Source organism: Macrotis lagotis, chromosome X (genome assembly GCF_037893015.1).
Source record: "Macrotis lagotis isolate mMagLag1 chromosome X, bilby.v1.9.chrom.fasta, whole genome shotgun sequence".
NCBI lineage: Eukaryota > Metazoa > Chordata > Mammalia > Peramelemorphia > Peramelidae > Macrotis > Macrotis lagotis.
In genome coordinates, this window is record NC_133666.1 from 637,182,878 (window position 1) to 637,198,206 (window position 15,329).

The 15,329-nt window shown below is 41.2% G+C and overlaps 1 protein-coding gene across 1 annotated transcript in view; it reads left to right on the plus strand.

Moving 5' to 3' along the window:
- Positions 1-15,329, plus strand: part of NCAN (neurocan) — a 52,171-nt gene that overhangs the window by 14,937 nt on the left and 21,905 nt on the right. Inside the window, exon 7 of the mRNA XM_074200028.1 lies at positions 2,157-3,524. Within this exon, the coding sequence (XP_074056129.1) occupies positions 2,157-3,524 (1,368 nt within the window). The remainder of the gene's footprint in view (positions 1-2,156; positions 3,525-15,329) is intronic.

Genomic DNA, 15,329 nt, shown 5'->3' on the forward strand with positions numbered 1-15,329 from the left:
AGTGGAGACAGAGAAGTCACTTTTCTGAGCATATTTATGAAGAGGGCACTTGCCGGTGGGCAGTGGTTGGTAGGGTGGTACCCTTACCATGCCAATGTCATCCAGATTGATGGAGAAGATATATCTCCCAGCCTGCCATCCAGTGTCAGAGGATTTGACTTCCCAGGGAAGGAGCAGCAGCCCAGGACCAGTTGATGCTTTATTTTTCGAACTAAAAATAAATGTTTTGTGGAAGTAGTTCATTAAAACTAGAAGTGCAGATTGTAGCAAGTCATTAAGTTTTATAGGGGAAGCCATCAAGAGGATACTCAAGGGAGCAGGCACCTGCAGGGATATAGGCTCACCTAATCCACTTGTCCTCTCCTCAGCCAGTCACTTCCCATCTGAACCGTAGTCCGAGCTTCCAGCCTCTCTTCTCATTCCCCCACTCATTGTTTCAATGGCTCTCCCAACCACTTTTCCTTAGGACCCAGTGAAGTACTCCTGAGTCAGGAAGCCTTGAGGCTTAGACCATCTGTCAGGATACCCCAATTCTTCTACTTACTATCAGTCAGAATTCTGAGCATTCCATTCTCTCTGAATCTTCATTTCCCCATCCATAAATGAAAGGATTGGGATATATAATCTCCAAATTCCCTCTCAGCTCTGACATCCTATGCTCCAAAGCAATCTGGTGCAATGAAAAGAGCACTGGTTTTAGAGTTGGGAATCTATGGTTTTAGAATTGGAGGCTAGGGCTTAGAGCTCAACTCTGCCACTTACCACTGTATGATGTTGGACACTCTCTGACCCTCATAATTTTCTTCATCTGTTAAGTGGGGGCGGGGTGAACTTGGTGATCTGCAGCATCTTCTACTCTAAAGCTAGGGTCCTCATAATCAATGAGCTTTCCCATCTTCAAAAGCATCTGTGTCTCCACAGGCTTCAATTTTTCTATCAACACTGCCCATAATTTTTCAGAGAAGAATTTGGTCTTCCCTCTTACCATTTGGGTGAAGTTGGGAGGGGCTTGGGAGAAGAGGAAGCCATGGAAGGATTTAGGTCCAGGTTCCTGGAGAGCTGAGAATCTAGGGAATGTCAGGGAAGGGTAGACCCCATATCTCGACAATGAGACCTTCCTTCCATGGCAATGGGCATGAGAAGGGAAATGCTTCTTTGATCTTGGGTTGGAGGTGGGGAAAGTGGTGGGGGGCCAGAAGCTAAGTTGCTTATGGCAGAAAATGAAGCCCCATTCCCACAGCTAAGCCCTGAGAAAAGGGAAGCCAAGAAATGTCTTCCACCTTAAGAACTTACTTTAGAATTTGGATTCAGCACTCCCCTTCTCTTCCCCTCCTCACAGTTAATGGTGAGACCCCAGGGCAGCTCATCCACACTCCTCACCCCGCTCCTTCAACCACAGCATACTGCTTCCATGGCAACCTGCAGAGGCTGGGATTGGTTGATGCTCTCTAGGTCTTCTAATACCCAAAGCAGCCTTGACTTCTCATATCCCAGTTTCTGAGGTGGAAGCATTTCCCTTGGCTTGAGGAGCCATAGAGACCGAAGGCCATGGTTCTGGAAAGGAAACTGTTTAATCCTATTATTAAAAATAATATAAATAACTCTCGTTGCTATAGCAGGGAGTTCTTAACCTTTTCTGTAGCTGCTTTTAAAGGCTTAAATTACAATACATAGGATTACAAAAGAAACAAAAAAAATAGAGAAAAGGAAGATGTAATTTTTTCCCATCCAAGTTCACAGGTTCCCTGAAATCTATCTAAGTTAAGAATACCTTTCAGGTTTGCAAAAAACATTCTTTAAACAAACAAAAAAAGCCCCGAACCTGACTTAGGTAGTGCAAGTACTATTTCCATATTGCAAATGAGGAACCTGAGGCTCAAAGGGAGAAAAAGATTTATCCAAAGTTACATAAAGAATAAGTATCAGGATTTCTTCCACTAGACCCTGTTGAATGAATTATGAGATCACCTTGTCCCTAGATCTTAGTTGAATTGAAAAGAAAGGGGGCTCCCAGGGATATGGCTGAGAAAGCTTAAGAAAGGAGTGACCAAGAAGAAAATAGCTCCTTGTGGTAGGGGCCCCTTGACAGACAACCCCAAGCTTTGACCAATTGAGCATCTCTGCCTCTAATCTGCTAAATGGTATTTTTATTATAGGCTCTTCAGGAATCCAGAGTGAGGGAAGCCCACTAAGTCCCAATTCTGTACCATCTCCAGCCCCCAAGAAAAAAGAAGATGCCTATCCTGGGAGTCAGGATAGCACCCGGGACCCTGAAGAGAGAACCTCAGGCCCCAGCAAAGATCCCCACTTGGGCATGGAGCCAGGAGACCCTGAAGACTCTTCAGGAGAGGTCCATGGTGGTAGGGATCTGCCTGTCCTGGCCATGCTCCGGGCCCCCAAACCACCCTCAATATCTCTGCCCACACCAACCCTGGACACTTATCTCCCTGTCAGTGTCAGAGATGACAAGGGGCTGTCTCCCTATGGTGGAACAACAGCTTCCCCAGAAATAGCCCACAGCCCATTTTCCACCTATACTGACTGGCCAGTTGAAGGGACAGATATCCCAGAGAGGACTGAGATTAAACCAGAGATAAATGAGACTGAGATCACCATCCACATTCCTGCACCATCCACATTCCTTGGCCCCACTCCCCAGAATAAAAGAGATCTAGAAGATGATTCCTGGTCCCTGACTACAGAGTGGAACAGCAAGAAACCTGAGCAAGGCCAAGAGGTTATCCCAACTGACTATGTTGAACCCCTTGAAACCCTGGGGCTAGGGACCACCTCACCAAATGGAAAAGACATCCCAACCTCAAGTGCAGGATCTGACCTGTTGTTACATCAGGACCCAACTGTCCAACTTGAGACTTGGGAGGAGTCTAAAGGAATGGAGAAATTGGATTTCTATACACCCATTCCTTCTCCTCTTCTAGTCCTAGAAAGTCAGAGCTTGCAGCCCAGGCTTAACCCTGAAGAATGGGTCAGGACCAGTAAGTCGAAATCTCAAGAGAAGTCTAAGCTAGCAGCCTCCTCACCACAACCAGCTTCTGAAGCCGGGCAATTCATTGAGCTGTCCTCTACTACCATGGATCCAGCCAGCCCGGCCTTCTCCCAGGAAGGCAGCCCCTTGGAAGAGGTAGCCTTTTTGCCCTGGACACCAAGAGCCTCAACCCTGGCCAGAAATGACTGGACCACCCCTGCCACCCCAGAACCAGAAGGAGATGACACCTCTGGAGAGGGCCAGAAAGGGGCTTTGTGGGAGGCTTCCCAGACCCAGGTTCCCTTACTGCCTGGCCTCCTGGAAGAAAGAGAGCCAACCAGAGATACTGCCCTTCACGTACAAAGGCATGGCCTTCAAGTCCTAGATGTTTCTGATCCCCAGGAGGTTGGGCCAAGTTCTGCTTTAGATGCAGGGGATCAGGTTCTCAGTGAGGCTGGGAGTGGAGAGGAGTCATCGATAATGGGAGAAGTAGAAAGTGGATCATGGGCTGGGGAGAGCAACCGGAGCAGTGAGGAAGGTAAGTACCGAACCAGTAGAGAAACAACAGAACAGAAACAAACTACAGAACAGGGCAAGTGACCCTGCCAGAGGCAGGCAGCTAGCTCTGTGTAATGGCACCTGGGGAAGTAAGGAGACGAGTGGCCATTGTTTAGTCATAATCCATTATACTCTGGATCTCTTTTGCCCAACTCTTGCAGAATACACTTTCTAGGTTAATGGTGCTTCTGATTCGCTCATGCTATCACAGAAGCACTTTATAAACATAAAGTGCTATATGAATGGTACTCACCATTATCCCTCCTATGGCTTCCTGTCTTCGTGACTCACTCTCTATCCATTTTGTCACACTATAAATTCTGATAGATCCTCAAAGTTTTGAGTATTTGGAGGATATAAGTTATGTCCAAGAAGCTCCTAGCTAAGTTCAGAGAGGTTCACCACCAGAAAGGTGGAACCCAGATGATGGCATTTTATGAAATCATGAAATCATCTAAGGTATGGAGAAGTTTGGACCAAGCCCTATAGACTATCTACATTGATATTACCATAGGTTCTTAAAATATTGATATAGATGTATGAGCTTTGAGAATCAAGAATTGAACTGGATTCAGAGTAGTCCCTAGAGTTCTGTCCAGTGATCCCACACTCTCAGTCCCAGGATCCCAGCCTCTTTTAGTCTTCCCACTAAAGGCCTATAGGCCACCCTTTCTCAGATACTCTCTAATCCTGGACCATCAAAGACCAAGACAACCTGATCTAGAGGTTGAGGTCATGAATAGAACTGGATTCCCACATGTTGGCATTATCACAAATGGGTTAAAGGTGTTGAGGTTAGACTCCATGATGAACTAATCTATTAGCCTACCTACCAAGGGGCATGAAACCAACCTAAAGGTAGTATTAGGGCCTAATATATTGCCTTGCTGCAGTCATCCCTATTGGGAAGAGCACCAGCTCAAGGGCTGGGTTATCAGGAAATTTGTAATTTCTTATATGATTTCTTATAATCATCAAAAATCTGCCTTCTTTCTATTTGTCCATTTTAATTTTCAGGGAGTTTGTTACTTGGGCAAGGTTTTAAACCTCTTGTGCCAAATTACTATTTCTTTTCCAATTCTTTTTCCATTTCTGATTTCTTTTCTAATTTTTTTCCTCTAACACTCTCATTTATAAAAAAATTTAAACTCTTTTAAAAAACTCTTATTTAATCTCTTCCAGGAATTCTAGTTGAATTTGTGCCCAAGCTATGACTTTCTTTTGAGGCTTTGCTTGTAGATATTTTTGAGTCATTCTCTTTTGGGTTTATATCTTGAGCATTCCTGCCACCATAATAGCTTTTTCATGATGGAATTCTTTTTTTGTTTGCTCTGTCATCCAGACTACTTCCTGACTTTTGCAAGGCCTGCTCACTTTTGGAGGGGTTGATCCCACTGCTGTTTTCTTGGAGTATTGAGTTTTGTGTCATTCCAGGATTTCAGGAACAGCTCAGATTGGAGACCTGAGACTTGAAAACTTTCAGTTCTCCCATTTGTCTGATCCAGAGCAAGTTTGATCACTGTCCCCTTGAGTTGAACTCCTCAGGTCGACAATCCGGACTTGGGTCTGAGCAACAAGCTTTGGGCTTGCCTCCTCTGGAGTTTCAGTAGACTGCTGTTCACTTCAGCCACTATCAATCAGCCAGCTGGAAAGCTCTACTGTTTCATAGTGACAGAATTAGTCTTCCCTTTAGTTTTGGATTCCTTCCTTGGTTATTCTTCCACAGGCTTCAAATTGGGCTAAAGGTTGGATCTGAGACCCAGATCTGTTACTGGGGTCCAAGTCACACAGCTGCTGTTTGCTTATGAACTCATTTCTCACTTAGTAGACAGCCTAGGGACTCACAACAGCTGATCAACCTGGAGTATCATCCCTGTGCACATAGCTCCTCCTCATATGCCTTGGGTAGCAAAGCTGCCAATTGACACCTACCCTGTACCTTGTATGCTGTTAAGGCACAAGGTTTGGAACTTTGTCTGCTTGAGTGCATGACCCTTTGTCTCCTTCAACCCTTAAGCATTGGAATATTTCAGGTAGGCTTGCATGTTTGGCCAAACCCTATCCTATCGTTCACAGTTCTCTCCCTCTCCCTCTCCCTCTCCCTCTCCCTCTCCCTCTCCCTCTCCCTCTCCCTCTCCCTCTCCCTCTCCCTCTCCTCCCTCCCCTCCCCCACTTCTCTTCTTCCCCCCACCCACCCCTGTCAACCTGGATTAGAAAAATGACTCAATGTGATTTTTTTCTTGCATTTGCCATTCAGAATTCAGTCTGGTGTGTTTTCTAGATCTGTTTGGCAGAATTTTGTTGGGAGGAGTTCCTCAATGTACTTATTCCTGCTGATCTGCCATCTTGACTCTGCCTCTGCAGCCTACTTCTAGTCCTGTCCTCACTGTGTGACCTTTCATGTGTCATTTCCGCTGCCTGAGTCTCACTTGTTTTATATTTCAGATGTTTAATTTTGGGGAGAAAAATCAGAGATCTCTAAAGCTTAGAGTTCTTGAGGACCTTTGCCATCACACTGATTATTGAATGGAAGCAGATGAAGGACTCTGTCTCCACATTAAAAGGTCCATTTTTATAGGATATTAAATCTTAGAACTAAAAGGGAGTGGAACACAGGGATTCCCTTCATAGTATCTCTGACAATAAAGCTTCAGTTACAAGGCTTCAGCATCTTACAAAGGTAGTTCATTTGGAATTCCAGAATCCCAAGGCTGGAAGGGTACTCAGAGATTATCAGTGTTTGGAATGATCTCCAGTTCTCTTACAATGCTGGTGATTTTTCCAAGGATGGTCTCCACTTTTTCAGTTTCATCCTAAAAAGAGGTACCTAGATTTGTACAGAAATCTCTGCAGTAAAACCAAGGGAAAATACATACAGCCAAATGGAAAGTTTCTCTATTTTGAAGATCAGAATATGACCTGGGTTAATTAGGAGTATGGTGGTGCTCTCAACAGTGTTAGGGAGAGGATACAGGGGAAAAGATGATGAATTCAGTTTTGAACATGTTGAGTGAAAGGTGTCTACAGGACATTCAGTTTGAGATGTACAATGTACAATAGATAGTTGGAGATGTGATACTGAAGGTTAAGAGAGAGATTAGGATAGGATAAATAGATATGAAAATCATATGCAGGGGAGACACAGGGGTGACTGGGAAACAATGGATAGGCCATCTGGATAATGTGAGATGAGGAGAAGGGAAGAAGAGGGAGCTCTAAGCAAATGGCTTCAATACAAGGCAAAATTTTCAATTAAGAGAAGAGTCAAGGCAATTTTGAAGAGGGATTAAACTTTTTTTGGAAGAGCCTTGTGTAAATGGGATAGTAAATTGATTAGGGTGATGTAAAAGGATTGCCTTGAAACAGTGAGGATCCAGTTTAGAATATGAAAAATCAGGTTCTAGTATGATGTTCTTCACCTTCATTCAGCAGCATGTCCTTGTGACTATACTATTATCCATCCCACATCTCTCCACCTTGTCCACATGAGAGACCTCATCAAATGCTTTACCAAAATGCAGGTATCTATATTTCCCTGATTTATCAAGAGATGTTTATTAGACAGCTACTAAATACTTAGGTATTTTGCCAGTGTTGGAGATATCAAGAAAGGTTAAAAAAAAAACCCAATCCCTGTTGTAAAGGAACTCACAGTCTAACAGAGGAAACAAAATGAAAAAAAAAAATTTACAAAAAAGCTATGTGCAGGATAAGCTGGAAATAATCAACAGAGGAGAATTAGTATTAAGGAGAATCAGGAAAGGCTTCTTGTAGAATGGGGGAATTTAAGCTAGGACTTGAAAGAAGCTAGAGAATCTGAAGAAGGAGAGGATTCTGGGCATGAGGGACTGTCGTGAAAACTGTCCAGAGTCTGGAGATGGAGTGTTTTAAATAAGGAAAAGCCAGAAGACCAATGTCATTAGCCTGAAGAAAATTAGAGAGATAACTAGGGGACCAGGTTATGAAGGGCTTTAAAGAATGAACAGGAGATTTTTATATATGAACCTGGAGGTGAAATCACTGGAAATAACTGGAGATTATTGAGTAGGGGGGTATTGATATAGTAATTAGGAAAAAAAAATTTTAAAGGGAATGGGGTTAACTTGACAGAACATGTTCTGAATAAAATTCTGGTGACTGAGTGATCCCCATGTCCTTTTCAAACTAATTAAAATTTAAAATTTAAATTCTTTTTTAAAATTTATTTATTTTTGAATTTTACAATTTTCCCCCTAATCTCACTTCCCTCCCCCCACCCCCATAGAAAGCAGTCTGATAGTCTTTACATTGTTTCCATGCTATACACTGATCAAAATTGAATGTGTTGAGAGAAAAATCATATCTTTAAGGAAAAAAAAGTATAAGAACAAAATTACATAATAAGATAATGTTTTGGTTTGTTTTGTTTTAATTAAAGGTAATAGTCTTTGTTCTTCGTTCAAACTCCACAATTCTTTCTCTGGACACAGATGGTATTCTCCATCACAGATAGCCCCAAATTGTCCCTGACTATTGCACTGATGAAATGAGCAAGTCCATTAAGATTGATCATCACCCCCATGTTGCTGTTATAGTGTACAATGTTCTTCTGGTTCTGCTCATCTGGCTCAACATAAGTTCATGGAATTCCTTCCAGGCTTCTCTGAATTCCCATCCCTCCTGGTTTCTAACAGAACAATAGTGTTCCATTACTTGCATATACCACAATTTGTTCAGCCATTCCCCAATTGATGGACATTTACTCAATTTCCAATTCTTTGCCACCACAAACAGGGCTACTATGAATATTTTTGTACAAGTGATGTTTTTACCCTTTTTCATCATCTCTTCAAGGTATAGACCCAGTAGTGGCATTTCTGGATCAAAGGGTAGGCACATTTTTATTGCCCTGTGGGCATAATTCCAAATTGCTCTCCAGAAAGGTTGGATGAGTCAAACTAATCATTCTTTAAATCTTTAATAAAATGCTCTAGAACTTATAAGATAGAGAAGTCAAGCTCAACCTGCCAGCAGTTTTTAGATTCTGTTCTCCCTACTTTTGTAAATTAGGACAACTTTTGTCCTTGTCCAGTCCTCTTCTGCTGTCCAAGATTTTTCATAAATTACTGACAGTGACTCAGCAATCACACTCTCTAGTACTTTGGGCTCTACTTCATTCATCAAGGCCTGAGGGGTTGGACTTTTCAAGGGCAGCTAGCCCGACTTAGGAGCCTAGTGGAGTGGAAAAAGACCTGAATTTGAAAGTCAGAGAACCTGAGGTCCAATTTGAATATTTACTATCTGTGTGTCCTTCGGTCAGTGGCAACCTCACTGGGCCTCACTTTCTTTTTCTGTAAAATGAGGTGGTAGACTATATGACCTTAGAGTTCTAAAGATTCCTTTTAATTCTAGTTCTAAAGATCCCTTTTAATTCTGAATCTATGATACTACTATATCTTTGGTTATCTTGAGGATTAACTCTGTATTAGTCATTTTTGTTCTGCCCTTTCTAATCCAAAGAGCAATTTCTTCGGCAGAGCAAACAGAAGCCAAATAAAAACTAGGCAGCTCTGCCTTCTCACTGTAACCTATTATTATCATCCTTTCCCCTCTGAACAATGGTGACATCTTTTCTTTGATCTCCTTTATTCCCCATATAGAAAAAAAAATCCTCTGACCCTCTTTTTTTCCTCCCACCCTTTTAAATGTCTTTAGTTTCCCCACCAGCTTCAGCTCATTCTTAACTTCAGCACCCCTGTCAGTGGCCTTACAGAACCACCACACAATTTTGTATTCATCTCCTATTACCTGTTCTTGTCCTCATCTTCTTGCTGTGTATTTTAACAATCGAAATAGGTCAATGAGTTTCCTTTGTACCCACACTGTTCTTCTTTTTTTCTTTCTCCTCTTTGTATCTTCAGAATTTCATTCTTGAGTTTCTCATCCCCCCTGCAATGACTTTTCCTGTAGGATTTTAGTCCACAGAGTCCTAACTCTCTGTGAAAACTTTGATGGTATTCCTATCAAATCAGACCCAACTTTCCTTTTTTTTCATCAAATTCTAAGATTCATTGGCACCTCTCCTCTAAAGCTCCCTTCTTTGTTACTTTGTTACTTGGTTCCTCCTGATTATAGAAGCTTAAGTCTAGAATAAAATTTTTAGTTCCTATATCTTTTGAAGGATGAAATTAGCCTTATGGAAAGCCAAAAATTTAATAGCTACTCTGCTCTAGGCAAAGAGAGAACTCAAGCAGATGTTTGGATAATTGATGGCCAAGTTTTGTGCCACTGTCCCAGATTTGTGATCTGTTTTCTAATGTTTCATCTCTATTTTTCTGTCAATGCGACAGTCTCTTCTATTGTTGTTCACTCAAATGCTCAGCCCCATACTTGCTTGTTCCTAGATTTCCCTACATGAATTTACAGTAGGGAAATCTTTTTAATGTACAATTTTATTGCACCATTCCTTTTATTCCATATGTTCCTTTTCATTAACATATCCCTTCCAGGGCAGCTAGGTGGTGCCACTGCAACACCTAGATAGAGCACTAACCCTGGGGTCAGGAGGACCTGAGTTCAAATCCTATTTCAGACACATTATATTTACCTATCTGGGTGACCTTGGGCAAGTCACTTAACCCCACTGCCTTACAAAAACTAAAGCGGGGAGGGGGAACTATATCCCTTCCAGAATTGTATTTTAGGCTTGGTTCTCATACTATCAAGTCTCAGTGATAACTATAGGTCAAAATTTTCCCTTATATTCAGATCTCCAATTTAGCTTACTTTTTGAAAAAATGTTTTGTATTTTGAGTATGGACATCTGAGACTATGGTTTTTATTGTTAGTTCTTTTCTTATATGTTACGTCCTACAAATGACTGGGCAACTATGCTTTCCTTCCCCTTTATGGTTATTATGCCCCTCCCCTTCTTTTCAGCTTAAAGTCCTTTTAATCAGATCTACAAGACTTCACATACCTGCATTCTTACTAGCCCTTGTTAAAGCAATTGTTTCTGATTAACAGGTTTCTATTTCTAATTTTTAAGCTGTGGTCCAGAAATCCAAATCTTGTTTTTAGATGCCATCTTCTTAACTGACTGTTTCCTTTCCAAATCTGCCCTTCTCTTCTGAGTTCCTCAACCTTTGATTAGGACCAGTAAGATAAACATCATTCATATCCCATGATCCCTAGCAATGCTTTCTAGGGTCATTTCAGTAGAATCACTGTGCTTGTGCCTTCAGAATCAGATAGTAGTCATGAGATTTGATAGGTCTTAAGAATGCCTTTATTATTTACTAACATTTACCATATGCCAAAGGATGTCATATTTAGAGTCAGAAGATCTGGGTTCAAATCCTTATTCAGCCACGTACTACATTATGCCTATAAGTAAGTCACTTAACCCCCCTTGGCTTCCATTCCCTCATTTACAAAATGAAAGCATAGACCAAAACGGTCTCTGAGGTCCTTTCTGGCCTCAAATCTATGATCCTATGTCCTTCAGCTGGGAATCACCAGCTCCAGCTACTATTATGTTTATCTACTGACCTTACTGACAGATCTCTCACTTGGGGGCTCCATGTAATGATTCCTTGGAGGGTGAATATCTCATAGGTCTACTTCCCTTTTTTGAAGGGAAGAGTTTCCTATCAATTACTTTGTTACAATTGTTTTATAGTCCTTTTTCCTTTTCTTTTCTGTGTCTTCTATCCTCTCAACCCCTTGACACCAATCAGTATTTCCCTCTTCTTGTTCTTTGCTTTTATGTTGAACTCCTTCTTTGTGTTTTTATAGAAACCCTTCATTCTTCTTGATAACCTGAAAATAGAGAAGCATTCCTCAAACCCCCTTACATTCTCTTTCAGGACCAAGACCAAACTGCACTTTGACCACAGATAACAATGATTTGTCTTCCATGGTAATGAAATCTAAAATAACTCTTATATTATCACAATCCATTGTTACTGCCCCTTTTCCTTTGTCTTAGCATCCTAAACTTTGTTCTTTATCCAGACCTCTAACCCTTCAGCCCTCAGCTCTTTTTCAGACCAGCTCTCTGTCCTATGTGGCACAATGGAGAGCACCAGATCAGGAGTCAGAAGAACCTGAGTTCAAAAGTGGCTCCAGACATTTACTATGAGACCTTGGGCAAATCACTTAACCCTGATTATCTTACAGCCAGGGCCATCTCCAGTCTTCCTAATTCACTTAACTCAGTTGGCCCTGAAGAAGAAAGTGAGGCTAGTGACTTTACAACACTCCCCTCACTTAAATCCAATTCACATGCTTATCATGGCATCACCTCCCTGATGTCATGGTCTTCTTCAAGAATAAAGGACAAGGGGCAGCTAGGTGGCGCAGTGGATAGAGCACTGGCCCTGGAGTCAGGAGAACTTGAGTTCAAATCTGACTTCAGACACTTAATAATTGCCTAGCTGTGTGAGTTTGGGCAAGTCACATAGCCGCATTGCCTTGCAAAAACTAAAAGAAAAAAAGAATGAAAGACAAGCAACAACTATCTCTCCTCCATTCCCACTCTTGACCCATCAGTGAACCAGTTCAACTCTTCACTGTTTTCTTTTGAGTCCTATGACCTCTTATCTTACTGTTGACCTTACTCTGCCAAGCCTCAAGCCCAGTACTGCTCCCACCATCACTCTCACTTATGTGTTGCTGAACAAAGGGGAAGTAAATCACAAAACTGTGATCATGTGATACATAATCTTAGCTGGGCCTCTACTAAGGCCAGGCAATCCTTATATATCAATTGACTCACTATCCCACCCATCACACCAGTTTTCCAAATCTTTTAATCCCTCTTCAAATTTCCCATCTTCTTCACCTACCCTTCATATTTCACTGAAAACATTGAGTTTATTCTAGGAGAGCTACCTCTTCTGCCTTCCTCATCTCAAACCATTCAAATGTCTTCTGCTGTTATCTCCTCATTCACCTATTACATGTAATGAAGTGGTCCTCCTTACCATGACAAACCTTTCTACATGAACAAATGAACCATCCTGTCTACTCCAACTGATTGTCCCTCATATCATTCCCACTCTTTTATTTATCTTCAGCCTCTCCTTGTCTTGTGTTTACTTCTCTACAAACATGCTCTAGTCTCCCCCATTTTCAAGAACCCCCATTTTGATCCATTCCCTACTAGCCATTTTCCTATATCTCTTCCCTCTTTGTGGCTAAACATCTTGGGAAGGCTGTCTACAATAGGTGTCTCCACTTCCTTTCTTCCCAGTCTCCTCTTAACTTTCTTTAGTCTGGATTCTGATCTCATCATTCAACTGAAACTCTTTTTTTCCCAAAGTTATTGGTGATTTTTTTAATTACCAAATCCAATGACCTATTCTCAATTCTCCTTGACTTTTCTGCAATCTTTGATACTGTCAATACCTCCCTCTTGAGATTTTCTTCTCTCTAGGTTTTTGTGTTACTCTTTTTCCTAGTTCTCCATTTACCTCTTGGACCACTCCTTATCAGTCCCCTTTGTCGATTTCATGCCTGCCAAATATAGTTATATTCTCCAAGACCCTGTCCTGGGCCCTGTTCTTTTCTTTCTTTATGCTGTTTCACTAGGTGATCACATCAGCTCCCATCATTCCAGTTGTCATTTCTATGCAAATGATTTTCAGATTTGTCCAATTTTATCTATCTTCTGTCCTGACTGTCATTCTCCAAGTTCCTGTTACCTAATAGACATATTGAATTGAATATCGTCCTTGTTTTCCTCCACTCTTCCCACTTCTTAGCTTCCCTTTTGTTGTCCAGGGTTTCACCATCTTCCTAGTCATCTAGATTTACAACCTCAGCTTCATCCTTAATGCCTCACCGCCCCCCCCACCAGAACTAATAAATGGTCAAATTCTTTCATTTCTACCTTCATAATATCTCTCCTCTGACACTTCCACCAACCTGGTACATCTCCTCCTCACCTCACCCCTGAACTATGCAATAACCTGTTGATCATCTTCCTGTCTCAGGTCTCTCCTTGAGACTTCAGTTCATCCCCGATTCAGATACCAGGTTGATCTTCCAAAAAGGCAGGTCTGACCTTTGTCAGCTCACTGTTTGATAAATTCCAGTGGTTCCTTATTGACTCTGGGTCAAATATAACATTATCGAGTCTTCGGATGCTGTCAAAATCTGCCTCCTCCCTCCTTTCCAGTCTTCTTACACCCTTAGTTCCTCTTCTATCTACTCTGCTCTACAGTGACAATGGCCTCCATGTTGCTGTTCAAATAATGCATTCTATCTTCTCACTTCAGGTATCTCCACTGGCTTTTTTATATACCCAGGGTTTTCCCTCCTCATCTTCCTCTCCTGACTACCTAAAATTTCATCTTCTATAAGAAGTCTTTCCCAGTCCTTAATTTTAATGCCTTTCCTCTGAGTTTATATATATATATATATATATATATATATATATATATATATATATATAATTTATTCTTTCTATATCTGATTGTTTGCATGTTGTTTATCCTATTAGATTGCAAGCTCTTTGAGATCAGGCACTATATTTTTTGCCTTTCTCTGTATCCCTATATCCCTAGTGCTTAGTATGGTATCTGGTTTACAGTAGGTATTTAATAAATACTTATTGACTTGCGATTTGACTCTGGCAAAAAGACAAATATTATTCACTCTCTGAAGCTAATTTTGAAATTTTCCTTGCTCTCTATATTTGCTAGAAGTAAGAGCTCATCCTTTGTCATTCTCTCTGGTGACTCTTGTGGTAAATACTCCCTAGAGAACTATGACAACAATGCTTATGCCTCTAAATTTTTAAGATCTTTTTTGACTCTGCTCTCCTTTCTAGATTTATCATCTACAAATTTCATAATGTGCCATTTATGATAGCTTTGTGACCTTGAACACTTAAACTTCTCTGACCCTCATCTATAAAAAAGCATGGACTAGAGGACCTTGAAGGCCTCTTCTAATTTAAAATCTATCATTCAGTGTGATATACCTTCATATAAGTCATTGGTTACAATGCAGCCAGTATGCAATGTAAGGAAGATCCCTTGTCACTTCATTTGAGACCTGCCTCCAAGTTAATTTTGACCCATTAATAACTCTCTTTGGAGCTATTCTCAAAACCCCCTAACTGCATAATCAACTAATCTACATCTATCCATTTCATCCCCAACACATTGGTAGTATCACCACAAATGAAATTTTCTTGGGTACAATTGATGTTATTTGAAAACATTTTCTGACTTTATTAAATGCCTGTTGACATGCCTATAGTTTGAAGATTGTATTTGAAAGATCAAAATATTTGTTCATCTTTAGTCCTATAGCATCCCTCTACTACCTTTAAAGGTCACCGACATCAACTCAGCAGTCACATCTGCCAGTTCTTTCAGAGCTCTGGAAAATAATTCATCTTAGTCAGATGATCTGAACATTCTATTCTTGAGCAACTCTATTTGTTAGAAAGTTTTTGTCCACATGAAGTAAATCTGTTTCTGTTACCCTCCACTGCCCCATTTCCCACTGGTTCTTATTCTGCCCACAAGAACCACATACACCCATCTATCCCCCTCCTCTAAATTGAGAATTGTTGTCTTTGCCTGAGAAAGTACACTTCCAAATGGCAAGAATAGTGCCACCTATTCCTCCTCTCCCTGTCTCTGATGGGGTGATGGTCATCTCTTAGAACTAAGATCATCAGTACCCTAAGCCCCTGAACTCCCAGTCCATTCCCAGATGATGGGCCTCATAGTAAGTGTCTGGCACTTTTGACCACTGTTCATCATACAGGTACATTTTGCGACAAGGA